The 27027-nt window shown below is 46.4% G+C and overlaps 1 protein-coding gene across 4 annotated transcripts in view; it reads right to left on the bottom strand.

Annotated features, from left to right (window-relative positions):
* Positions 1 to 27027, bottom strand: part of LOC115195395 (catenin delta-2-like) — a 562679-nt gene that overhangs the window by 133483 nt on the left and 402169 nt on the right. For all 4 annotated transcript variants that reach the window (XM_029755212.1, XM_029755211.1, XM_029755213.1 and 1 more), the window contains one exon: positions 4278 to 4410. In XM_029755212.1, the coding sequence (XP_029611072.1) occupies positions 4278 to 4410 (133 nt within the window). The remainder of the gene's footprint in view (positions 1 to 4277; positions 4411 to 27027) is intronic.

Below are 27027 nucleotides of genomic sequence, written 5' to 3'. Positions count from 1 at the left end.
TTGCGAATAATCGCACCAAATGTTGTCACCTTCTCACCAAGCTGCTTGGCGATGGTCTTGTAGCCCATTGCAGCCTTGTGTAGGTCTACAATCTTGTCCCTGACATACTTGGAGAGCTCTTTGGACTTGGCCATGGTGGAGAGTTTGGAATCTGATTGATTGATTGCTTCTGTGGACAGGTGTCTTTTATACAGGTAACAAGCTGAGATTAGGAGCACTCCCTTTAAGAGTGTACTCCTAATCTAAGCTTGTTACCTGTATAAAAGACACCTGGGAGCCAGAAATCTTTCTGATTGAGAGGGGGCAAATACTTATTTCCCTCATTAAAATGCAAATCATTTTATAACATTTTTGACATGCGTTTTTCTGGATTGTTTTGTTGTTATTCTGTCTCTCACTGTTCAAATAAACCTACCATTAAAATTATATATTGATAATTTCTTTGTCAGTGGGCAAACGTACAAAATCAGCAGGGGATCAAATACTTTTTTCCCTCACTGTAGGTCTGTAGCAGTTTGGGTCAAGAGTGTCCCCCCTTTAAAGAGGGTAGATGACCGCAGCTGCTTTCCCATCTTTGGGGATCTCAGACGACACGAAAGAGAGGTTGAACAGGCTAGTAATAGGGGTTGCAACAATATTGGCAGATCATTTTAGAAAGAAAGGGTCCAGATTGTCTAGCCCGGCTGATTTGTAGGGGTCCAGATTTTGCAGCTCTTTCAGAACATCAGCTGACTGGATTTGGGAGAAGGAGAAATGGGGAAGGCTTGGGCTGTGGGGGATGCAGTGCTGTTGACCGCGGTAGGGGTAGCCAGGTGGAAAGCATGGCCAGCTGTAGAAAAATGCTTATTGAAATTCTCAATTATAGTGGATTTATTGGTGGTGACAGAGTTTCCTATCCTCAGTGCAGTGGGCAGCTGGGAGGAGGTGTTCTTATTCTCCATGGATTTTTCAGTGTCCCAGAACTTTTTTGAGTTTGTGTTGCAGGATGCAAATTTCTGCTTGAAAAAGCTAGCCTTGGCTTTTCTAACTGCCTGTGTATATTGGTTTATAACTTCCCTGAAAAGTTGCATATCATATCGATGCTAATGCAGAACGCCACAGGATGTTTTTGTGTTGGTTAAGGGCAGTCAGGTCTGGAGAGAACCAATGGCTATATGATGTTGTCTGTGATTGTTTCTGTTGAATTGTGTCTTTGTTTTGTACGTTTGAAATGTTCTTGTCTGTATGCCTAAACTGTACATGTCAACATGTTTACACAGGGCACAGCCGTAAAAGAGATCCAGGTCTCAGTCTGTTTTCCCTGTTAAAATAAAGATACAAAAAATATATATAAATATATATATATATATATATATATATATATATATATATCTGTTCCTGGTTCTAAATTTCTTGAGTGAGGCATGCTTATTTAAGATGGAGAGGAAGGCATTTAAAAAAAATAACCAGGCATCCTCTATTGACAGGATGAGGTCAATATCCTTCCAGGATACCCGGGCCAGGTCATTTAGAAAGGCTTGCTCGCTGAAGTGTTTCAGGGAGCATTTGACAGTGATGAGTGGAGGTCATTTGACCGCTGACCCATCACGGATGCAGGCAATGAGGCAGTGATCGCTGAGATCTTGGTTGAAAACAGCAGAGGTGTATTTAGAGGGCAAGTTGGTTAGGATGATATCTATGATGGTGCCCGTGTTTACGGCTTTGGGGTGGTACCTGGTAGGTTCATTGATAACTTGTGTGAGATTGAGGGCATCAAGCATAGATTGTAGGATGGCTGGGGAGTTAAGCATGTCCCAGTTTAGGTCACCTAGCAGCACATGCTCTGAAGATAGATGAGGGGCAATCAGTTCACATATGATGTCCAGAGCACAGCTGGGGGCAGAGGGTGGTCTATAGCAGGCGGCAATGGTGAGAGACTTGTTTTTAGAGAGGTGGATTTTTAAAAGTAGAAGTTCAAATTGTTTGGGTACAGACCTGGATAGTAGGACAGAACTCTGCAGGCTATCTCACAGTAGATTGCAACACCGCCCCCTTTGGCCGTTCAATCTTGTCTGAAAATATTGTAGTTAGGGATGAAGATTTCAGAGTTTTTGGTGGTCTTCCTAAGCCAGGATTCAGACACGGCTAGGACATCCGGGTTGGCAGAGTGTGCTAAAGCAGTGAATAAAACAAACTTAGGGAGGAGGCTTCTAATGTTAACATGCATGAAACCAAGGCTATTACGGTTACAGAAGTCATCAAAAGAGAGCGCCTGGTGAATAGGACTGGAGCTAGTCACTGCAGGGCCTGGATTCACCTCTACATCACCAGAGGAACAGAGGAGGAGTAGGATAAGGGTACGGCTAAAAGCTATGAGAATTGGTCGTCTATGACGTCCGGGATAGAGAGTAAAAAGAGCAGGTTTCTGGGGGCGATAAAATAGCTTCAAGGTATAATGTACAGACAAAGGTATGGTAGGATGTGAATACAGTGGAGGTAAACCTAGGCATTGAGTGATGATGAGAGAGATATTGTCTCTAGAAACATCATTGAAACCAGGTGATGTCATAGCATGTGTGGGTGGTGGAACTGAAAGGTTGGATAAGGTATAATGAGCAGGGCTAGAGGCTCTACAGTGAAATAAGCCAATAAACACTAACCAGAACAGCAATGGACAAGGCATATTGGCATTAAGGAGAGGCATGCTTAGCCGAGTGATCATAAGGGTCCAGTGAGATTCAGACAGCTAGCTGGGCCATAGGTAGCAAGCTGGCAGAAGATGGAGGGAGCTCTGTTTTTAGCCACCTCATGTGTTTCCGTCTGTAGATTAGTGGGGTTCCGTGTGGTAGAGGGGACCAATCCAATTGGCAAAATAGTTATAGTTATAGTGGCCCGAGATAATTGTCCGATAGACCGATTCAGATAGCAGCCGATAAGACAGCTAACGATTAGCGGGCCGCAGATGGGTGTTCAGGTTACATCGCGACGGAGGGGCCAGTTGGATAACTCCCTCAGGCAGATAACATCGGTAGTCCAGTCGTGACGGCCCGATGGGGCTCCGCATCGGCAGTAAAACGGGTCCGGATAGGTGATTGTAGCCCAGGAGTGGCTGATGGAACTCTTCAGCTGGCTAGCTCTGGAATAATTGATGTTTGCTCTGGGACCGACGTTAGCCAATAGTCACTCAGATAGCAGCTAGCTAGCTGCAAGATCCAGGTGTAAATGTCCAGAGCTTGCGATAGAAATCGGGGGATATGGAGAGAAAAATAGGTTTGGTATGCTCTGGTTTGCTTCGCGTTGTACAAAACTGGCGATAGCTATTCGAGCTAAGGGATAGCTGATGACCGCCAACCGTGGTTAGCTGAATACTAACGCTAGCTTCTGGCTAGCTTCTGGCTAGCTTCTGTTGTGGATTTCAGATTTCAGGTGAATTTTAATTGGTGAGGCGAGTTGCAGGAGAGTGCTTTGAAGTTGAGTTTTTAGAAAAAAAATATATAAAAAGATATGCGAAGAAAATAAGTAAATATATATATACACGGGACACGACAAGACGAGGACAAAAGACGTCTGACTGCTATACCATCTTGGAGACAGTATAACTCAAAGTAACACAAAAATAACACAATATAACACAAAGTAACACAATGTAACACAATGTAACACAAAGTTACACAATATAACACAAAGTAACACAATGCAACACAAAGTAACACAATGTAACAAAGTTACACAATGTAACACAAAGTAACACAATGTAACAAAGTTACACAATATAACACAAAGTTACACAATATAATACAAAGTAACACAATGTAACACAAAGTTACACAATGTAACACAAAGTAACACAATGTAACACAAAGTTACACAATATAACACAATGCAACACAATATAGCACGAAGTAACACAAGGCAACACAATATAACACAAAGTAACACAAAGTAACACAATATAACACAAAGTAACGCAATATAACACAATATAACACAAAGTAACACAAAGTAACACAATATAACACAATATAACACAAAGTAACACAATATAACACAAAGTAACGCAATGTAACACAATGCAACAGATTGTGAGATTTTAACAGATTGCTGCTGTCGGAGGCGTATTAATAAAGTGTTTGTTAAAGGATTCTGACACCAGGTTGTTCCAAATAGCTTTAGAGGGAGAGAGATGATCTGGGTTTTGGTAATGGTAGAACATCCGCTCCATATCTTTGCCAAACACACACACACACACACACACACACACACACACACACACACACACACGAACAGCGGTAGGCTACCTCTGATTTGATCTTGTTGTCTCCGAAGCAGAGGTGTTGGAGGTAGGCTGCAGCATTGGACTGGACTGAAGGGAACTGGTGCTGCAGCATCTGAATCACCTCAGGCAACTCTGGATCCCTCCATCCAAACTCCCTACAGGGAAATAGAGATGGAAAGAGGAGGGAAATAGCAAAAGAGAGAGGGGGAGAGAGAGAGGGGGGAGACAGAGAGAGAGACAAAGAACGAGAGAGAGAGAGAGAGAATGAGAGAGAGAATGAGATGCAGGAAGGAATGAGAAAAAAGAAAGCAGTTTAGATGAGTGTACAACATAACACAGCCGACTTGTATTTCCGAGGTTGAAGACAATAAAACCGTGAGTTACGTGTAGCTGTGTGAGGCCAGTTAGGTTATTGTGTTAGACTTCTCACATGGTTGTTGTGGGATGGAGAGACATGAGGAATACAGGAGGGATGGAATACCTACTGTGTGGCTCACCGCTCTGCTATAATTCTCTCTCTACTAATTTTCTATAACTTTTTCTCCACACTTTTCACTCTCAACCTTTATTTTCCCTCTCTCCCTGTATCGTTCTCTCTCCTCTGCTTTCTCTTTCAAAACCCTGTAAACCCCCAAAAAGAAAGAAACCCGAGATACAAGTTTTGCCCCAAATACAATACCGACTACCCCAGGAATACAGTACTAACTACCCAAAAAAACACAGCACTGACTATTCCAGCAATACAGTAGTGACTACTCCAGAGAATACAGTACTGTCTATTCCAGCAATACAGTAGTGACTACTCCAGAGAATACAGTAGTGACTACTCCAAAGAATACAGTACTGTCTACTCCAAAGAATACAGTACTGTCTACTCCAGCAATACAGTAGTGACTACTCCAAAGAATACAGTACTGTCTACTCCAGCAATACAGTAGTGACTACTCCAGAGAATACAGTACTGACTACCCCAGGAATACAGTACTGACTACTCCAGAGAATACAGTACTGACTACCCCAGGAATACAGTACTGACTACTCCAGAGAATACAGTACTGACTACTCCAGAGAATACAGTAGTGACTACTCCAGAGAATACAGTACTGTCTACTCCAGGAATACAGTACTGACTACTCCAGAGAATACAGTACTGACTACCCCAGGAATACAGTACTGACTACTCCAGAGAATACAGTACTGACTACTCCAGAGAATACAGTACTGACTACTCCAGAGAATATACTATGTAACCTGAGCCTTGCAGATTTTTACCTTGACCAATAAATGGGATTTATGGTTCCTCCTTATTCTGGTAGATAAATACAGCCCTGTATGTGAATGGATTGTATCTGCTACAATGATAACTGTTGGTTAGAAAGATAGAGGGATCAGGGGAGGACAGAGACGGAGGGATGGAGAGCAGAGATAAAGGGATGAAGGTAGAATGAGATGGAGGGATGAGAGAGTTAGAGATGGAGCAGGGGATCCCCGAGCGTTTAAGGGATTTAAACAGAGAGCCCCTCACACAGGAGATTAGATCAAGTGTGTGTGTGCGGGTGTTTGTGTGTGTGAGCATGTACACGTGCGTGCATCTGTGTGTGACAGTTAACAGAACGTGGAGTGATCTGCTGACAAGATAAGTGTGTGTGCCAGCAACCGTGTGTGTGTGTGTGTGTGTGTGTGTGTGTGTGTGTGTGTGTGTGTGTGTGTATCACTGTGTTCAATAGAAAGTGCAGTGATGGACTGATAAGATAAGCATGGTCAGCCTCCATTAATTAAAACCAGACAAAAGCCCTCAAATGAAACACCAATCATCTCAACACACTTAGCTAATAACATAGACACTGGTATCATCCCAAATTAAACCCTATTCCCTATATAGTGCACTACGGTTGATAAGTGCCTAAAGGACACTGGAAATATAGGGACACAGGCCAGACTGGCAACAGCTAAACACCATGAAACAGGAAGCCATTATATATTTAGGATTCACTTTTTACCACGACAACCTGAACATAAAGACTGCACAGGGTGAATGATAGATCTGACACCCTGAACATAAAGACTGCGCAGGGTGAATGATAGATCTGACACCCTGAACATAAAGACTGCGCAGGGTGAATAATAGATCTGACACCCTGAACATAAAGACTGCGCAGGGTGAATGATAGATCTGACACCCTGAACATAAAGACTGCGCAGGGTGAATGACAGATCTGACACCCTGAACATTAAGACTGCGCAGGGTGAATGACAGATCTGGGACAGGGGAACAGACCACTGTTGTGCAAGTAGGCATTTGATGCATGAACACATGTGTACCGTACACACACACAGACAATCTCTCTCTCTCTCTCTCAATTCATTTCAATTCAATTCAAGGGCTCTATTGGCATGTGAAACATATGTTTACGTTGCCAAAGCAAGTGCACTAGATAATAAACAAAAGTGAAATAAACAATAAAAATTTAACATAAAAAATTACACTCACAAAAGTTCCACAAGAATAAAGACATTTCAATTGTCATATTATGTGAAAATATTTAAAGTACAAAAGGTAAAATATATAAACACGGGTTGTATTTACAATGGTGTTTGTTCTTCACTGGTTGCCCTTTTCTTTACCTGTATTTAACTGAGCAAGTCAGTTAAGAACAAATTCTTATTTTCAATGACGGCCTAGGAACAGTGGGTTAACTGCCTTGTTCAGGGGCAGAATGACAGATCTGTACCTTGTCAGCTCGGGGATTTGAACTTGCAACCTTCTGGTTACTAGCCCAACACTCTAACCACTAGGCTACCCTTGTGGCAACAAGTCACATCTTGCTACTGTGATGGCACACTGTGGTATTTCACCCAGTAGATATGGGAGTTTATCAAAATTTGGTTTGTTTTCTAATTCTTTGTGGATCGGTGTAATCTGAGGGAAATATGTGTCTCTAATAATGTCATACATTTGGCAGGAGGTTAGGAAGTGCAGCTCAGATTCCACCTCATTTTGTGGGCAGTGTGCACGTAGCCTGTCTTCTCTTCAGAGCCAGGTCTGCCTACAGCAGCCTTTCTGCAATAGCAACGTTATGCTGACTGAGTCTGTACATAGTGAAAGTTTCCTTAAGTATGGGTCAGTCACAGTGGTCAGATATTCTGCCACTTTGTACTCTCTATTTAGGGCCAAATAGCATTCTAGCTAGCTCTGTTTTTTTGTGAATTCTTTCCAATGTGTCAAGTAATTATCTATGTTTTCTCATGATTTGGTTGGGTCAAGTTGTGTTGCTGTCCTGGGGCTCTGTGGGGTCTGTTTGTGTTTGTGAACAGAGCCCCAGGTTTGGGAATCGCTTCCTTTTAGGGGGTTGTAGAATTTAATGGCTCTTTTTGGATTTTGATCATTAGCGGGCATAAGCCTAGTTCTGCTCTGCATGCATTATTTAGAGTTTTTACATTGTACAGTACAGTGAGGATATATTTGCAGAATTCTGCATGCAGAGTTACAATTTGCTCTTTGTCTCATTTTGTGAATTCTTGGTAGGTGAGCGGACATTAGACCTCACAACCATGAAGGACAATGGGTTCTATAACCTTTTCCAATATTTTTTGACAGATCCTAATTGGTATGTCAAATCTTATGTTCCTTTTGAAGGCATAGAAGGAACTTCTTGCCTTGTCTCTCAGATCGTTCACAGCTTTGTGGAAGTTACCTGTGGTGCTGATGTTTAGGCTAAGGTATGTATAGTTTTGTGTGTGCTCTAGGGCAATGGTGTCTAGATGGAATTTGTATTTGTGGTCTTGGCGACTGGACCTTTTTTGGAACACCATTATTTTTGTCTTACTGAGATTTGCTGCCAGGGCCCAGGTCTACCAGAATCGGTGCAGAAGATCTAGGTGCTGCTGTAGGCCCTCCTTGGTTGGTGACAGAAGCACCAGATCATCAGCAAACAAGAGACATTTGACTTCAGATTCTAGTAGAGTGAGGCCGGGTGCTGCAGACTGCTATTGTTGCCTCGCCAATTCGTTGATATATATGTTGAAGAGGGTGGGGCTTAAGATGTATCCCTGTATCACCCCACGGCCCTGTCGAAAGAAATGTGTTTTTTGCCAATTTTAACCGCATATTTGTTGTTTGTGTACATGGATTTTATAATGTTGTATAATTTTCCCCCCAACACCGCTTCCAGCAAATTGGATAGCAGACCCTCATGCCAAATTGAGTGAAAAGCTTTTTTTTTAAATCAACAAAGCATGAGAATATTTTGCCTTTGTTTGGGTGTATTTGTTTGTCAATTAGGGTGAATACAGGTGAATACGTGGTCTGTCGTACAGTAATTTGGTAAAAAGCCAATTTGACATTTGCTCGGTACATTTTTCTCACTGAGGAAAAGTATGAGTCTGCTGTTAATGATAATGAAGAGGACTTTCCCAAGGTTGCTGTTCACGCATATCCCACGGCAGTTATTGGGGTCAAATTTGTCTCCACTTTTGTGGATTGGGGTGATCAGTCCTTGGTTCTAATTATTGGGGAAGTGTCACATCTGTCGTCAGGAATGGACCAAGGCGCAGCGGGTTGCGTGTTCAACAACATATTTATTAAAAGGACGTTGACCACGGAAAAACAAGAAAATACAGCAACACGACAGGAACAGTTTTGCAGGCTAACAACACACAGTGCAAAAAACAACTACCCACAAAACACAAAGACAAACACACCCAATTATATAGGACTCCCAATCAAAGGCAACTCAACACACCTGCCTTCAATTGGGAGTCCAACCCCAATTAACTATACATAGAAAAACAAACCTAGAACCTATACCAACAACTAACACCCCACTACACCACACACAAAACCCCAAAATACAAAACAAATATACCTCTGCCACGTCCTGACCAAAATATAATACAAATACTACCTAAATATTGGTCAGGACGTGACAGGAAGATGCCAAAGCTAAGGATGATGTTAAAGAGTTTTAGTATAGCCAATTTAAATTTGTGGTCTGTATATTTTAGCATTTCATTGAGGATACCATCAACCCCACAGGCCTTTTTGGGTTGGAGGGTTTTTATTTTGTCCTGTGGTTCAGTCAATGCAATTGGAGAATACAGTGTGTTCTGGTAGTCTTTAATATTTGATTATAAGATTTGTATTTGATCATGTATATGTTTTTGCTGTTTGTTCTTTGTTATAGGGCCAAAAAGATTGGAGAAGGGGTTTACCCATACATCTCTTTTTTGGATAGATAACTCTTCGGGTGTCAGTGGGCTGACTGCGAATGTTCTAAGAGACTCTGGGTTGAGTCTCTCTCTCTCTACGCTAAGGAGAGTCGGTGACATATCTCATTTAAGATAATGTAGCTATGGCTAGCTAGCATTTCCTCAATTCAAACGTTAGGAAAGTGAGAAGTATCTGACTCTGGAGAATTATCTGACCCAATAGAAAACTTGTAGCATGTCTGGTCCTACCCAAAATGCCCTGGGAGTGACAGGTCCACACAGGAGGCTTGGCGGCCCGGGCAACCGGCAGCGAATAATCTGATTGGACAAGGCCTGTCGGGGTTGATGACTAATTGGACAGCTCGGTTTGGTGGTCGCACATATTAAAGCACATGCTAATTAGTTACCCTTCAATCATCATCAATCTCTGAGGGACTGAGAGCGAGAGAGCGAGAGAGAGGGGGGAGGGTCTCTCTTGGTCTCTCTCTGTATTTCTGTCTCATTCTTTCAACCTCCCACCCCCTTCCCTCTCTATCCCCCCTGTCCCCAGGCCATACTTCAGTAAAGGTGGTCTATTTAAGCAGTGATCTCTCAGGCTGAAGTCAATACACAGCATTCAGTAATTACACTGATAAACACAATACAATGAGATGCAAGAGGAAACATTGAACTTAGCGATGAAGCTTTAATTAAACCTAGTCCGAAATGAAGATAGTGGAAAGATCCAGGAAAAAAACGAACCCAATTGATGGTTACACTGAGGAATGTGGGCACATAAACATTAGGAAATTGCAGTGTTGGATGCACACACACATTTTCACACTTCACACAAAATATATACACACTCACATTTGAACATAAAGACACACACTCACTCACAAAAATGCCCACTGACTTTGTGTACAGTGCGTATGTGTGTGTGAGTGTGAGTGTGAGTGAGTGTGTGTGTGTGTGTGTTGTGTGTGAGTGAGTGATGTGTGTGAGTGTGTATGTGTGTGTGTGAGTGTATGTGTGTGTGAGTGTGAGTGTGAGTGTGAGGTGTGTGATGTGTGTGAGTGAGTGTGTATGTATGTGTGTGTGTGTGTGTGTATGTGTGTGTGTGTGTGTGTTGTGTGTGAGTGAGTGTGTATGTGTGTGTGTATGTGAGTGTGAGTGTGTGTGTGTGTGTGTGTGTGTGTGTGTGTGTGTGTGTGTGTGTGTGAGTGAGTGTGAGTGTGAGTGTGAGGTGTGTGATGTGTGTGAGTGAGTGTGTATGTATGTGTGTGTGTGTATGTGTGTGTGTGTGTGTGTGTGTGTGTGTGTGTGTGTGTGTGTGTGTGTGTGTGTGTGTGTGTGTGTGTGTGTGTGTGAGTGAGTGTGTATGTGTGTGTGTGAGTGTGTGTGAGTGTATGTGAGTGTGTGTGTGTGTGTGTGTGTGTGTGTGTGTGTGTGTGTGTGTATGTATGTGTGTGTGTGTGTGTGTGTGTGTGTGTGTGTGTGTGTGTGTGTGTGTGTGTGTGTGTGTGTGTGAGTGAGTGTGTATGTGTGTGTGTGAGTGTATGTGTGTGTGTGTGTGTGTGTTGTGAGTGTGTATGTATGTGTGTGTGTGTGTGTGTGAGTGTGTGTGTGTGAGTGAGTGTGTATGTGTGTGTGTGAGTGTATGTGAGTGTGTGTGTGTGTGTGTGTGTGTGTGTGTGTGTGTGTGTGTGTGTGTGTGTGTGTGTGTGTGTGTTGTGTGTGAGTGAGTGTGTATGTGTGTGTGTGAGTGTATGTGAGTGTGTGTGTGTGTGTGTGTGTGTGTGTGTGTGTGTGTGGTCAGAAAGGGCTGACAGCGCAAAGCAGAAATCCCAGACACACAGAGAAATCAATAAAGAGAGAGAGAGAGCTTTGGCAATGTAAACATGTTTCCCATGCCAATAATTAAATTGAGAGAGAGAACGGAAGAGAAAGAGAGAGAGATAAAGGGAGAGGGAGGGAGAGAGAGAGAGAGAGAGAGAGAGAGACAGAGAGGGAGAGAGAGACAGAGACAGAGAAAGGAAGAGAAAGAACAAACACCATTGTAAATACAACCCATATTTACATTTATTTATTTTCCCTTTTGTTCTTTAACTATTTGCACATCGTTACAACACTGTATATAGACATAATATGACATTTGAAATGTCTTCATTATTTTGGAACTTCTGAGATTGTAATGTTGAAATTGAAATTGAAAAAGACAGAGAGTGAGAGTGAAAGAGAGAGACAGGAAGAGAAAGAGAGAGAGAGAGAGGGGGGAGGCAGACAGACAGAGAGATAAATAGAGAGAGAAAGAGATAGAGGGAGAGAAATAAAGAGAGAGAGCTGCTATTCCCATCCTCCAAACTGCTCAGGGCATATGCTAATTAGGTATAGAGCAGACCTAACTCACTCTATTGAATTAATCAAAACAGGAACATTTTACATTTGGCTAGAAATTCAAAAGGAAAGTATGTCAACAGAGAAAAATGTCCTCCTGTGTGCTACCTATATCCCCCCACTAGGATCCCAATACTTTAATAAAGACAGGTTCTCCATCCTGGAGTGGGAAATCAATCATTTCCAGGCCCAGGGACATGGACTAGTCTGTGGCGACCTAAATGCCAGAACAGGACAAGAACCTGACACCCTTAGGACACAGGGGGACAAACACCTACTTGGAGGAGCCAGCATTCCCTCCCCCAGGCACATCTACGATAACATAACCAACAAAAACGGGTCACAACTCCTGCGGCTCTGTCGCACGCTGGGTATGTACATAGTCAACGGTAGGATTTGAGGGGACTCCTACAGTAGGTACACCTGTAGCTGTCTCTTGGCAGTAGTACTGTAGACTACTTTATCACTGACCTCAACCCAGAGTCTCTCAGAGCGTTCAGTCAGTCCACTGACACCCTATCAGATCACAGCAAAGTCACACTCTACTTGAAGAGAGCTTTGCTCAATCATGAGGCATCAAAGCCAAAGGAGCTGAATAATGTTAAGAAATTATATAGATGGAAGGAAACTAGCGCTGGAAACCTACAAAAAAAGAAATATGCAACAACAAATGCAATCCCTTTAAGACAACTTTGTGGACAAAATATTTCCCTGTAATAGTGAAGGTGTAAACTTGGCAGTAGAAAACCTAAACAGTATATTTGACCTCTCAGCTTCCCTATCAAATCAAAAAAATTCAAAACAGAAAACAGAAAAAAATTAACAACAATGACAAATGGTTTGATGAAGAATGCAAAAACCTAAGAAAGAAATTGAGAGACCTGTCTAGCCAAAAACATAGACACCCAGAAAACCTGAGTCTACGCCTTCACTATGGTGAATCACTAAAACAATACAGAAATACACTTCGGAAAAAGAAGGAACATCACGTCAGAAATCAGCTCAATGTAATTGAAGAATCCATAGAATCTAACCACTTCTGGGAAAATTGGGAAACACTAAACAAACAACAACACTGTAACGCCCTGGCCATAGAGAGGGGTTTTTGTTCTTTATTTTGGTTAGGCCAGGGTGTTACATTGGGTGGGCGTTCTATGTGCATTTTTCTATGTTGGTTTGTTTCATTGATTTTGGCCGTGTGGCTTCCAATCAGGCACAGCTGAAGAGCGTTGTTGCTGATTGGGAGTCACACATAAGGAGCATGTTTTTCCTTTGGGTTTTGTGGGTAATTATTTCTGTTTAGAAGGCGGGGCTTTACCTAGCCTGTTGAGGCCAGGGGGCAGGATCTTATCCCGGTATTGGGATTCATTGTCATGTGACCATGGCGGGGAATTCAAAACTGCAAGAGTAATCATTTCAAATACTCAAATAATCAACTATTTTCCTCCATTTGAAAGATATATCTCCTAAATCTAACCACGCTGTCCGATTTTCAAAGAGGCTTTACGGAGAATGCATAAAGTTAGGTTATGTTAGGAGTACATTGACAATAGCTGTGTGTAATGTTTAGTCAATTCAAAGAAGGGCATCAACAGACAGAAAACTAGCTAGAATTATGCACTTACCTTTGACAATCTGCATCAGATGACACTCATAGGACATTATGTTATACAATACATGCATTTTTAGTTCCATCAAGTTCATATTTATATCCAAAAACAGCATTTACAGTCGCGGTGAAATTCAGATTTTTTTTGGCTCGAATGCTCCCAGTGAATCCAGCATTACAAATCACGGAATTACTATTCGAAAACATTGGTAAATTATAATATTGTCATTCAAAGAATAATATATTATCATCTCGTAATTGCTACCGAATGGCCAGATCTCAAAATAACTTTACTGGGAAACCACATTTTGCAATAAACGGGGTACTATGCTAAGAACAATAAGCTAAGCTATAAGCTAAGCTATACAGTTAGCATCATCTAATATCGATAATAACATTGTAAATATCCCCTTACCTTTGATTATCTCCATCAGAAGGCACTGCCAGGATTCACAGGTCCAGAACAAATGTGGTTTCTTTTGACAAAGTTCATAATTTATGTCCAAATAACACCAAGTAGTTAGCGTTCAGTAGGCTGGGTGGGGGGTGTAAAGTCACGCCGAAAAGCTAAAAAAAACCTAGTAAATAATCTATTTATGTTCGTTCAAACATGTCAAACGTTGTTTAGCATTAATCTTTTAGTCCATTTTTAACGTGAAACATCAGTAAACATCAGTAATATTTTCACACAACCTATCAAGTGTCTTAGATAAACGATTATGACAAACACACTCTTCTCAGATTTATGCGCAGGCGCAAAAAATGAAGTGATGATGTGTCAACTTCCAAGCATTCTAATTCGGTCTGTATTCATCACAGATGCTTCAAACAACTTTATAAAGATCGTTGACATCTAGTGGAAGCCGTAGGAGTTGCGAACTGAATCCTTTCTCACTATGGTATCTATAAAACAATGACACTAAATAGTACAGTCACAAAATTCACATTTTTTTTAAAAATCTATTTTTCACAGGTTTTGCCTGCAATATGAGTTTTGTTATACTTACAGACACCATTCAAACTGTTTTAGAAAATTCAGAGTGTTTTCTATCCAAACCTGAACAATAATATAAATATTCTAGCTTCTGAGTTGGTGTAGGAGGCAGTTAAAAATGGGCACATATTTTTTCTAAAATTCTCAATACTGCCCCCTAGCCCAAACAGGCTAGCAAAGACTTATAGATGACCTTGAGCCAGTGGGTTTGGTGACGGATATTTAGTGAGGGTCAGCCAACGAGAGCATACAGGTCGCAGTGGTGGGTAGTATATGGGGCTTTGGTGATAAAACGGAATGCACTGTGATGGACTGCATCCAGTTTGCTGAGTAGAGTGTAGGGGGCTGTTTTGTAAATGACATCGCCAAAGTCAAGGATCGGTAGGATAGTCCGTTTTACGAGGGTATGTTTGGCATGGTGGCGTAGCAGGAAGATTGGAACGCTGTGAACCAAGATATTGTGAGTTGAATCCCAGTCGAGGAGATGTTAAATAAAAATGACTATATGAATAAGCATGCACAAATGAATCATGCATGTCAAAATGAATCAAAAATGTAAGTTGAATAAACTTTGTGTGTGTCACGATTCCTACCGACCGTGGCGCCCCCTCCTGCTCGGGTGGCGCTCGGCGGTCGTCGTCCCCGGCCTATTAGCTACCACCGATTCCCTTTTTGTTTTTCCCTTTTTTTATGTTTTCTCACCTGCCCTGAGTTAGTCATTAAGAGGGCTATTTAGTTCAGCTGGCCCGCTCCCTATTGTGCGGGATTGTCTTTCTGTGTGTCGACTGCGTTTTGTTCGACTGTGCTTGTCGAGTGTATTTTCCCTGTTGTTGGGAAACCTTTTATTTTGTGCTTGTGGTTTATTAAAATTACCACACAGTGTTCGCTGCTTCCTGCGCTTCTTTCCGCCACACAACAGACAAGCCGTTACAGAATCCCGCACCACAAAGAGCATGGAATCAGCGGGAGCAGCGGGCACTCCACTACCCTCGATGGAGGAACGTGTCCTTCATAATACATCGGTCCTGCATCGCATCGGATCCGCCATGGACCAGATGATGGAGAGGATGGACCGATGGGAGAGGAGTGGTATCCTCTCTCCACCTTCACCCCCCCGATACAACCATCTCCTCCTCCTACAACGTCTGGCTCTGGCGCGCTTCGCCTGGCACTCCCGAGGGAGTACGATGGGACGGCGGCTGGGTGCAAGGGGTTTCTTCTCCAGTTAGAGTTGTACCTGGCCACCGTCAGACCTGCTCCTACAGGAGAAGAGAGCGTGAGTGCCCTCGTTTCCTGCCTGATGGACCGAGCTCTGGAGTGGGCTAATGCGGTCTGGAACGCTCCAGACTCGGCGAGGGACCACTACCCAGAGTTCACCCGCCGCTTTCGGGCTGTTTTCGACCACCCCCCCGAAGGTAGAGCGGCGGGTGAACGGCTGTTCCACCTCAGGCAGGAGACGAGGAGCGCTCAAGACTTCGCGCTGGAGTTTAGGACCTTGGCTGCTGGAGCGGGGTGGAATGACAGGGCCCTCATAGACCACTACCGGTGTAGTCTCCGGGCGGACGTCCGCAGGGAGCTGGCCTGTAGGGACACCAATCTATTCCTGGACGAACTCATTGATATGTCCATACGATTGGACAATTTGCTGGCTGCCCGCGGGCGTTCGGAGAGGGTCCTGCCCGTTCCACCCCCGTGCACCCCCGCCCCTACCCCTATGGAGGAGGTGGCTCCTCCTGCACCAGCTGTGGTCGGAGAGGACACACGGCCGACCGGTGCTGGAGCCAGTCTGGGAGTCGAGAAGGCAGGCAGAACACTTCTCGGTCACCTCAGGTGAGTCAGCACCAGATTCGCCCAGAACCCCCTATTGGTCATGTGTTTTTGCCTGTTTCATTTTCTAAATTTTGCCCTCTTCCCAGCATAGGGCGCTAGTCGATTCAGGCGCAGCTGGGAACTTTATGGACCGTGGACTTGCCATTAAGCTGGGCATTCCACGGGTGCCGATAGATTCCCCCTTCCCCGTGCACTCCTTAGATAGCCGACCATTAGGGTCAAGGCTAGTCAGGGAGTCTACGGTGCCGCTGGACATGGTAACGCTGGGGAATCATAAGGAAAGCATTAACTTTTTTCTTATTGATTCACCTGCGTTTCCGGTGGTGCTGGGGGTCCCCTGGCTGGCTGGTCACAATCCCCTCATTTCGTGGAAACAGGGGGTTCTCCAGGGGTGGTCGGAGGAGTGTTCAGGGAGGTGTCTAGGAGTTTCCATAGGTGCCACGTTGGTGGAGAGTCCAGACCAGGTGTCCACCGTGCGCATTCCCCCTGAATACGCCGATTTGGCGATCGCTTTTTGTAAAAAGAGAGTGACTAAATTACCACCTCATCGACAAGGGGATTGTGCGATAGATCTCCAGGTTAACGCTGCGCTTCCCAGGAGTCACGTGTACCCCTTGTCACAAGAGGAGACGGCGGCTATGGAGACATACGTCACGGAATCCTTGGGACAGGGGTACATTCGGCCCTCCATCTCACCCGCTTCCTCGAGTTTCTTTTTTGTGAAGAAAAAGGAGGGAGGTCTGCGTCCGTGCATTGATTATAGAGGTCTAAACGCGATCACGGTGGGGTTTAGTTACCCACTACCTCTTATCGCTACGGCGGTGGAATCATTTCACGGAGCACAGTTCTTCACAAAATTGGATCTCAGGAGCGCGTATAACCTGGTGCGTATCAAGAAGGGAGATGAGTGGAAAACCGCCTTTAGTACCACATCAGGCCATTATGAGTACCTCGTCATGCCGTATGGGTTGAAAAATGCTCCAGCCGTCTTTCAATCCTTTGTTGACGAGATTCTCAGGGACCTGCACGGGCAGGGCGTGATTGTCTATATCGATGACATTCTGATATATTCCGCCACCCGCTCCACGCATGTGTCCCTGGTGCGCAAGGTGCTTGGTAGACTGCTGGAGCATGACCTATACGTTAAGGCTGAGAAGTGTGAGTTTTTCAAACGAGCCGTCTCCTTTCTGGGTTATCGCATTTCCACCACGGGGGTGGTGATGGAGTGTGACCGCGTTAAGGCCGTGCGTAATTGGCCGACTCCAACCACGGTGAAGGAAGTGCAGTGGTTCTTGGGCTTTGCCAACTACTACCGGAGGTTTATCCGGGGGTTTGGCCAGGTAGCGGCTCCCATTACCTCACTGCTGAAGGGGGGGCCGGCGCATTTGAGATGGTCGACGGAGGCGGACGGAGCCTTCAAGAAGTTGAAGACACTGTTCACCGACCCGCCGGTGTTGGCGCACCAGGACCCGTCTTTAGCGTTCGTAGTAGAGGTGGACGCATCCGAGGCTGGGGTGGGTGCCGTGCTATCACAGCGCTCGGGTGCGCCACAGAAACTCCGCCCCTGCGCTTTCTTCTCAAGGAAGCTCAGTTCGGCGGAGCGTAACTACGATGTGGGGGACAGGGAGTTGCTAGCGGTAGTCAAAGCCTTGAGGGTGTGGCGACACTGGCTTGAGGGGGCTAAGCACCCCTTTCTCATCTGGACCGACCACCGAAACCTGGAGTACATCCGGGCAGCGAGGAGACTGAATCCACGTCAGGCAAGGTGGGCCATGTTCTTCGCCCGGTTTAGGTTTACCATCTCATATAGACCGGGTTCCCTTAATACTAAAGCCGACGCGCTGTCCCATCTGTATGACACGGATGACCGACCCATCGATCCAACTCCCATCATTCCAGCGTCTAGGCTGGTGGCACCAGTGGTGTGGGAGGTGGACGCGGACATCGAGCGGGCACTGGTGTTGGAACCTGCGAATGCGCAGGTGCCCGTGGGGCGCATGTATGTGCCGCTCGATGTTCGCGATCGGTTGATTCGGTGGGCGCACACGCTACCTGCGGCGGGTCATCCTGGTGTAGAGAGGACAGTGCGGAGTCTAAGGGGGAAGTATTGGTGGCCCACCTTGGCTAAGGACGTGAGGTCAAATGTCTCTTCCTGTTCGGTGTGTGCCCAGAGTAAGGCTCCTAGGCATTTACCGAGAGGGAAGTTACAGCCCCTCCCCATTCCACAACGGCCATGGTCGCACCTGTCTATCGACTTCCTGACAGATCTTTCCCCCCTCTCAGGGGAACACTGCGATTCTGGTGGTTGTGGATCGGTTTTCTAAGTCCTGCCGTCTCCTCCCCTTGCCCGGTCTCCCTACGGCCCTGCAGACTGTGGAGGCCCTATTCACCCACGTCTTCCGGCACTACGGGGTGCCGGAGGATATTGTCTCTGATCGGGGTTCCCAGTTCACATCCAGGGTCTGGAAGGCGTTTATGGAGCGGCTGGGGGTCTCGGTCAGTTTAACCTCCGGTTATCACCCCGAGAGCAATGGGCAGGCGGAGAGGGTGAACCAGGAGGTGGGCAGGTTCCTGAGGTCGTATTGCCGGGACCGGCCGGGGGAGTGGGCAAGGTATATTCCCTGGGCAGAGTTAGCCCAGAACTCACTTCGCCACTCCTCTACTAACATGTCACCCTTCCAGTGTGTGTTAGGGTACCAGCCGGTCCTGGCCCCATGGCACCAGAGCCAGACCGAGGCTCCTGTGGTGGAGGACTGGGTTCAGCACTCCAAGGAGACCTGGAAAGCAGTACAGGACTCACTGAAGGAGGCCAGTGCTAGGCAGAAAAGGAGTGCTGACCGCCACCGCAGTGAGGCGCCGGTGTTCGCACCGGGTGACAGGGTCTGGCTCTTGACCCGGGACCTGTCCCTCCGCGTGCCCTGCCGGAAGCTGGGGCCGCAGTGTGTGGGGCCCTTCAAAGTCCTGAGGAGGATAAACGAGGTGTGTTATCGGTTGCAACTCCCTTCCTATTACCGTATTAACCCCTCGTTTCATGTGTCTCTCCTCAGGCCGGTGGTGGCTGGTCCCCTACAAGAAGATGAGGTGCCGGAGGTCCCTCCACCCCCCCTGGACATCGGGGGGTCCCCGGCGTACAGCGTAAGGGCCATTCTGGACTCGAGACGCCGGGCGGGGGGCCTGCAGTACCTCGTGGACTGGGAGGGGTACGGTCCGGAGGAGAGGTGCTGGGTGCCGGCGGAGGACGTCTTGGACCCATCCATGTTGAAGGAGTTCGACCGCCTCTGTCCGGATCGCCCTGCGCCTCGTCCTCCGGGTCGGCCTCGAGGCCGGTGTTGGCGCGCTGCAGGAGCCGCGCGTCAGGAGGGGGGTACTGTCACGATTCCTACCGACGGTGGCGCCCCCTCCTGCTCGGGTGGCGCTCGGCGGTCGTCGTCACCGGCCTATTAGCTACCACCGATTCCCTTTTTGTTTTTCCCTTTTTTTATGTTTTCTCACCTGCCCTGAGTTAGTCATTAAGAGGGCTATTTAGTTCAGCTGGCCCGCTCCCTATTGTGCGGGATTGTCCTTCTGTGTGTCGACTGCGTTTTGTTCGACTGTGCTTGTCGAGTGTATTTTCCCTGTTGTTGGGAAACCTTTTATTTTGTGCTTGTGGTTTATTAAAATTACCACACAATGTTCGCTGCTTCCTGCGCTTCTTTCCGCCACACAACAGACAAGCCGTTACAGTGTGTCCCTGGCATTGCCAACAGAAAGAGCTGCTACTGGATCAGTGGTTCACCAATCAGGGCCTCGATGGGTGATGTGCTATGAAACTAGGGTGCATGTGCCCTGGGATAAACTCTTTTTATCGTTTCTTTGCGACCATCAGGTGACATCCCCGGGACAAAGCGGGAACTAAACAAAAACCTCCAGGGGACCTTGACACAACTTCCCAAGGACGTTCAGGGGACCTTCTGGAGACCTTCAGGGGACCATGACACAACAACCCGAAAAATGTCCTCTGGGATGTCCCTTGGGAACACCGGGAACTAGACAAAACCTCCAGGGGACCTTGACACAAGGTCTCAATAATGTTCTAAAAACATCCTCGGGAACGACCGTGTCACGGTTATCTTCTTCGTCTTCCGACGATATAACGAAATCGTCGTCTGAAAATGTAGACCAATACGCAGCAGGTACGTGTATGCTCATTTTGACTTTTATTTAAATTATCAAAAGAGCACTCCAAAACAACAAAACACGAAAACGAACGAACAACTAAACAGTCTGGCAAAGCCTAGGGCTGAACACAGAACAATCACCCACCAAAAACGGACCAAGCAGCAGAGGAAGAAGAGGCACCAGGAGAAGGACTCATGGACTTTGGAGAAGATGGAAAGGATCGTTCAGGATTCCTGGAGATGGGAGGAATTACTGGACGAAGGTGAACCATGGGCTCAAGCTGGGGAGTATCGCCGCCCGCAGTGGGAGATCGAGGCGGCGAGAGCTGAGAGGCGCTGGTACGAGGCAAGGGAGCTCAACGGACACGGGAGGCAGCCCCACAATTTTTTTGGGGGGGGGCACACGGGGAGATTGGCGGAGTCAGGTGGTAGACCTAAGCCAACTCCCCGTGCTTACCGGAAGCAGCGTGGTACTGGTAAGACACTGTGTTATGCTGTGGAGCGAACGGTGTCCCCAGTGCGCGTTCAAAGCCCGGTGCGCTACATACCAGCCCCCCGCAAGTGCCATGCGAGTGCAGGCATCGAGCCAGGGCGGATGGTGCCAGCTCAGCGCGTCTGGTCTCCAGTGCGCCTCCTCGGTCCAGGTTATCCTGCGCCGGCTTTGCGCACTGTGTCTCCAGAGCGCTGGGAGGGTCCAGTTCGCCCAATGCCTGCTCTCCGCCTGTGCCGGGCCAAAGTGGGCATTCAGCCTGGAGTGTGGGTAAAGAGTGTCCGTACCAGAACTCCAGTGCTCCCCCACAGCCCGGTTTATCCTGTGCCTCCTCCTCGGACCAGGCCTCCAGTGGGTCTCCCCATCCTGGTCCATCCTGTGCCACCTCCCAGGACCAGGCCTCCAGTGGGTCTCCCCATCCTGGTCCATCCTGTGCCACCTCCCAGGACTAGGCCTCCAGTGGGTCTCCCCATCCTGGTCCATCCTGTGCCACCTCCCAGGACCAGGCCTCCAGTGGGTCTCCCCATCCTGGTCCATCCTGTGCCACCTCCCAGGACTAGGCCTCCAGTGGGTCTCCCCATCCTGGTCCGTCCTGTGCCACCTCCCAGGACTAGGCCTCCAGTGGGTCTCACCTGTCCAGAGCAGTCAGAGCTGCCCGCCAGTCAACAGTCGTCAGAGCTTCCCGCCAGTCAACAGTCGTCAGAGCTTCCCGCCAGTCAACAGTCGTCAGAGCTTCCCGCCAGTCAACAGTCGTCAGAGCTGCCCGCCAGTCAACAGTCGCCAGAGAGGCCAGACTGCGCTGAACTGCCGGAGTGGCCAGACTGCGCTGAACTGCCGGAGTGGCCAGACTGCGCTGAACTGCCGGAGTGGCCAGACTGCGCTGAACTGCCGGAGTGGCCAGACTGCGCTGAACTGCCGGAGTGGCCAGACTGCGCTGAACTGCCGGAGTGGCCAGGGACGCCCGCCAGCCCGGTGAGTCCTGTGCCTACGCCTAGGGCCAGGCCTCTGTCATGTCTCCCCAGCCTGGTGAATCCTGGGTCAGTGCCGTCGGAGCAGCCAGGGTCGCCCGCCAGCCGGGCGCAACCATCGCTGCCCGCCAGCCGGGCGCAGCCAGGGTCGCCCGCCAGCCGGGCGCAACCATCGCCGGCCGCCAGCCGGGCGCAACAAGGGTCGCCCACCAGCCGGGCGCAACCATCGCCGCCCGCCAGCCGGGCGCAGTCAGCGTCGCCCACCAGACCTTCGGCGCGGCCAGGTGTGCCACCTAAGAGGGCGACGTCAAGGGTGGAGCAGAGGCCACGTCCCGCACCTGAGCCGCCGCCGTAAGAAGGCCCACCCGGACCCTCCCCTTCAGAGTCAGGTTTTGCGGCTGGAGTCCGCACCTTTGGGGGGGGGGGGGTACTGTAACGCCCTGGCCATAGAGAGGGGTTTTTTGTTCTTTATTTTGGTTAGGCCAGGGTGTTACATTGGGTGGGCATTCTATGTTCCTTTTTCTATGTTTTGGTATTTCTTTGTTTTGGGCCGTGTGTGTGGCTCCCAATCAGGCACAGCTGAAGCTCGTTGCTGCTGATTGGGAGTCACACATAAGGAGCATGTTTTTCCTTTGGGTTTTGTGGGTAATTGTTTCTGTTTGAGTATTTTCCTAACAGGACTGTTTGCTGTCGTTTTGTTCATTTTGTAGTGTTCTCTTGTTTATTTGAATTAAAATTCTAATGATGAGCACATCCTCTGCTGCACCTTGGTTCCCTCTTACAGACAGCCGTTACAGACCGGGAACAAGACAAAACCTCCAGGGGACCATGACACAACGTCCTCACGACTTTAGGCAACCATTTCGTGATGTCCCGGGTACGTCCTAATGACTCATTATTGTTTGCATCATAATTACTGTTGGTGTTGCTATTTACCTGTATAAGTACTGTTGGTGTTTTCTTATTTACCTGTATAATTACTGTTGGTGTTTTCTTATTTACCTGTATAATTAGTCTTGGTGTTTTCTTATTTACCTGTATAATTACAGTTTCTGTATGTGTTTAATTAGTCTAGTGTTTATCTGGGTAGACAGTAGTGTGTATGTGTGTGTGTGTGTGTGTGTGTGTGTGTGTGTGTGTTCGCGCGTGCCAGGAATGTTCATCAGCAGTTTTTGGGTCATACCTTTTCCTCTTCAGCAACTTTGTGTGTTTGATGTTGCGAGCATATGTGTGTGTGTGTGTGTGTGTGTGTGTGTGTATCGAGTGAACACCTGCGTATCAGCGTAATGCTCTATTTGATTTGTGATCCAATTCTGTTTGTTTAGATAATTGCTTCAGAGCCTGTGGCCTTTTTGTTGCTTGGCAAATTATTTCATGGACATGCACACAAATGTCATGACCTCTCTCCCTCCTTCCCCTGCAAATGATAATGAGTCATTAGGATGTCCCCGAAACGTCCCAAAATGGTTGCCTAAAGTCGTCTGGACGTTTGTCCTGAGGATGTTTGTAGGATGTTTTTATGATGTTTTTAGCACTTTATTGGGATTGTGTGTCACACAACAACAACAAAAATACCCGGGGAATGCACACTCTAGTTTCTTTGCACATCACCCCTTGTTACTGTTGCCGAGCCCATCAAGGCCCTGATTGGTGAACCACTGATCCAGCAACAGCTCTTTGTCTTTTGGCAACTCTAGGGTCACCCACACACACACACAGTGCTTTTAACATACTGTGTTCAACTTACATATTTGACACACTTTGATATACATGATTACATTGTGTATGTTTCTTCATACAGTAATTTTTATTTAACATGTCCTCACCTGGGATTTGAACACCAAAACCTTCCTGCTACGCCAACATGTCTGTATCAATGATTGATTTCACCAGTAGGCCTATTCCTACACAAAGTTATTCTCAGCTCTGTTAAAAACACACTGAAGAAAAACGACTCTATTTACCACAGTGATTCAGGAGTAACATTAAAACATAATAATATACACCAGCAACATTAAACAACTATACTGAAAACCTAAACTCAAATAGCTGGAATAAGTAAATGAAGTCAATGAGAGAAGAGTCAGATTAATGGATAACTAAAATAGCAGTGCAGATGGCACTCTTTTGTTAAGTGCAGAGATGTATTATACAGTAGGTAATGAATGAATAGGGTACGTCTGAAATGCTACAGACTTTTTGGCATAGCAGAGAGATCAGCATACCCCAAATTCAGACGTTGTGAGTTCAATTCCCAGGTAGGAGCATATTGAAAAGTCAGTACTAAGTGATCATGTCAAATGTAATCATATTGTCATTGATTCAAGATTTGTACACTATTTTAGCTAAACAGCGATACCACTTACCTTAAAAAACCCATACAATTTCATTACTTTTCTTATAGTTAGGAACACCCGGGACCATCACGCAACAAAAAACCTCCAGGGGACCATGACACAACGTCCCAAGAACGTTCAGAGGACCTTCAGGGGACCATGACATAACGTCTCAAGAACGTTCAGAGGACCATGACACAACGTCCCAAGAACGTCCTAAAAAGTTCCTTGGGGACGTCCCCGGGACAAATCGGGAACTAGACAAAACCTCCAGGGGACCATAACAAAATTCCACAAGAATGTTCAGAGGACCTTCAGGGGACCATGACACAACGTCCCAAGAACTTCCTAAAAACGTCCCTGGGAAAAACTGGGAATTCTGAAAAGTCCCCCAGAGAACGTTCCATTTGACCATCACGCAACGTACTAAGGACTAGTAAAATGAAAGCCCTAAGAATGTCCTAGAAATGTCCTGACATGGTACTCAGGGATGTCCTGATAACTTACAGGGATCTAGACAAAGTTCCCCCTGAGAAAGTTTCCTTGGGACCATCCCGTGACATTCTTAGAACGTTCTCCAAACCTCAGTTGGATTACGTTGCGCCGAAACCCCTACGGGCTGAAAGTCCTCAAAACTGAGGATAGAGTCTTACTATGACATCATTACGACACAGCAACAAAACAGACAGTACAAAGTTATACACACATTCACAAACTATGTGAGTTAGAAAAGGTTTCAGAGTCAACTGTCAGATTCCTACCCTCTTTCCTGTAAGGTTAACGGTCTTTCCTCTCTCATTAGCATCAGCAATACAGACCTTAACACCTCTATTCACCATGTGAACACGCTCGGTCTCTGTTTCTGCAGAAAGGCCATGATCCTGAATTAACCTACACACAGATAACTACTAATCATAGTCCACACACAGGGACAGTGTGTGTTAAACACTCTGTATTATTAAGGCATGCTCTGGCGACTGCTAATTGTGTGGATAGTAGGAACTCAAAATGAAAGCAAGGCAGAGAGAGAAAAAACAACTGAACCAATCAAATCACCCCACAACAGCCACTTAGCCAATCAGAACGTGTGCAGAGAAAGTTGTGACTGCAGAGGTGGATAGATGAGCCAATGTCATGAAATCACTGCCCTTTGTCTGCTGATTAGGATGTGTGTGTGTGTGTGTGTGTGTGTGTGTGTGTGTGTGTGTGTGTGTGTGTGCATGCGTGCATGCGTCTGTGTTACTATACTTGTGAGTACCAAAAGTCCTCACAAGAAAAGTAAACCAACTAAAATTCAGATAAGTGAAGACATTCTGCCGGGTCCTCACTTATAAAAAAATATATTTTAGGCTTAAAAATAAGGTTAGGTTAAGGGTGTAGATTAGGTTCTCTCTTCTCTACCTCTTCTCTTCTCTGCCTCTCGTCTTCTCTGCCTCTCGTCTCCCCTTCTCTCCTCTACCTCTTCTTGCTCTTCTCTTCTCTTCCCTCTTCTATTCTTCACCTCTTCTCTTCTCTTCCGTAACTCTCCTCTAACTCTCCTCTACCTCTTCCCTACCTTTTACATACCTCATCTCTTCTCTTCTCTACCTCTCCTCTAACTCTTCTCTTCCCCTACTCTACCTCTGCTCTTCTCTACCTCTTCTCTTCTCTTCTCTTCTCTGCCTCTCGTCTTCTCTCCTCTACCTCTTCTCTTCTCTGCCTCTCGTCTTCTCTCCTCTACCTCTTCTCTTCTCTGCCTCTTCTCTTCTCTGCCTCTTCTCTTCTCTGCCTCTTCTCTTCTCTGCCTCTTCTCTTCTCTGCCTCTCGTCTTCTCTTCTCTCCTCTACCTCTTCTCGCTCTTCTCTTCTCTTCCCTCTTCTATTCTTCACCTCTTCTCTTCTCTTCCGTAACTCTCTAACTCTCCTCTACCTCTTCTCTACCTTTTCCATACCTCATCTCTTCTCTTCTCTACCTTTTCCATACCTCATCTCTTCTCTTCTCTACCTTTTCCATACCTCATCTCTTCTCTGCTCTACCTCCTCTCTCTTCTACCTCTTCTCTCCTCTACCTCTTCTCTTGTCACCTCTACCTCTTCTTTTCTCTAACTCTTCTCTTTTCCACCTCTTCTCTCCATCCTCTCTCCCTCTTCACTTCAATACCTCTTCATCTTTACTTCTCCACCTATTCTCTTCCTCTCCTTTACAACTTTTCTTCTCTAACTAAACCTCTATCTCTTCACTTCTCTATGCTTTACCTCTTCACTTCTCTACCTCTACTCTTCTCTCTTTCTCTACCTCGTTTTCTATATCACTTCTCTTCTCAACCTCTCCTCTAACTCTTCTCTTCCTCTGCTCTTCCTCTCCTCTACCTCTCCTCTACCTCTTCTCTTCTCTACCTTACCTCTACCGCTTCCTCTACCTCTTCTCTTCATCTTCTCTTATCTACCACTTCTCTTCTCTACCTCTCCAATACCTCTTCTCTACCATTTCTCTACCTGTGTTCTATCTCTCCTCTCCTCTCTACCAATTCTCTACCAATTCTCCACCTCTCCTCTACCTCTACCTCTTCTCTACCTCTTCCTCTCTTCTCTACCTGTCCTCTCTCTCTTCTCTACCTCTTCTCTTCCTCTCCTCTACCTCTTCTCTTCCTCTACTCTACTGCTTCTCTTCTCTTCCCAGCATTTCCTCTAACTTTTCTCTTTCTATCTCTTCTCCACCTGTTCTCTCCTCTACCTCTTCTCTTCGTCTTCTCTACCTCTAATGCTTATCTTATCTGCCTCTTCTCTACCTCTTTGCTTCTCTACCACTTCTCATCACTTCTTCTCT

Source organism: Salmo trutta, chromosome 6, assembly GCF_901001165.1.
Source record: "Salmo trutta chromosome 6, fSalTru1.1, whole genome shotgun sequence".
Taxonomy (NCBI): Eukaryota; Metazoa; Chordata; class Actinopteri; order Salmoniformes; family Salmonidae; genus Salmo; species Salmo trutta.
Note: the sequence above shows the minus strand (reverse complement) of the source record. Positions and strands in the feature narration are given on the sequence as shown.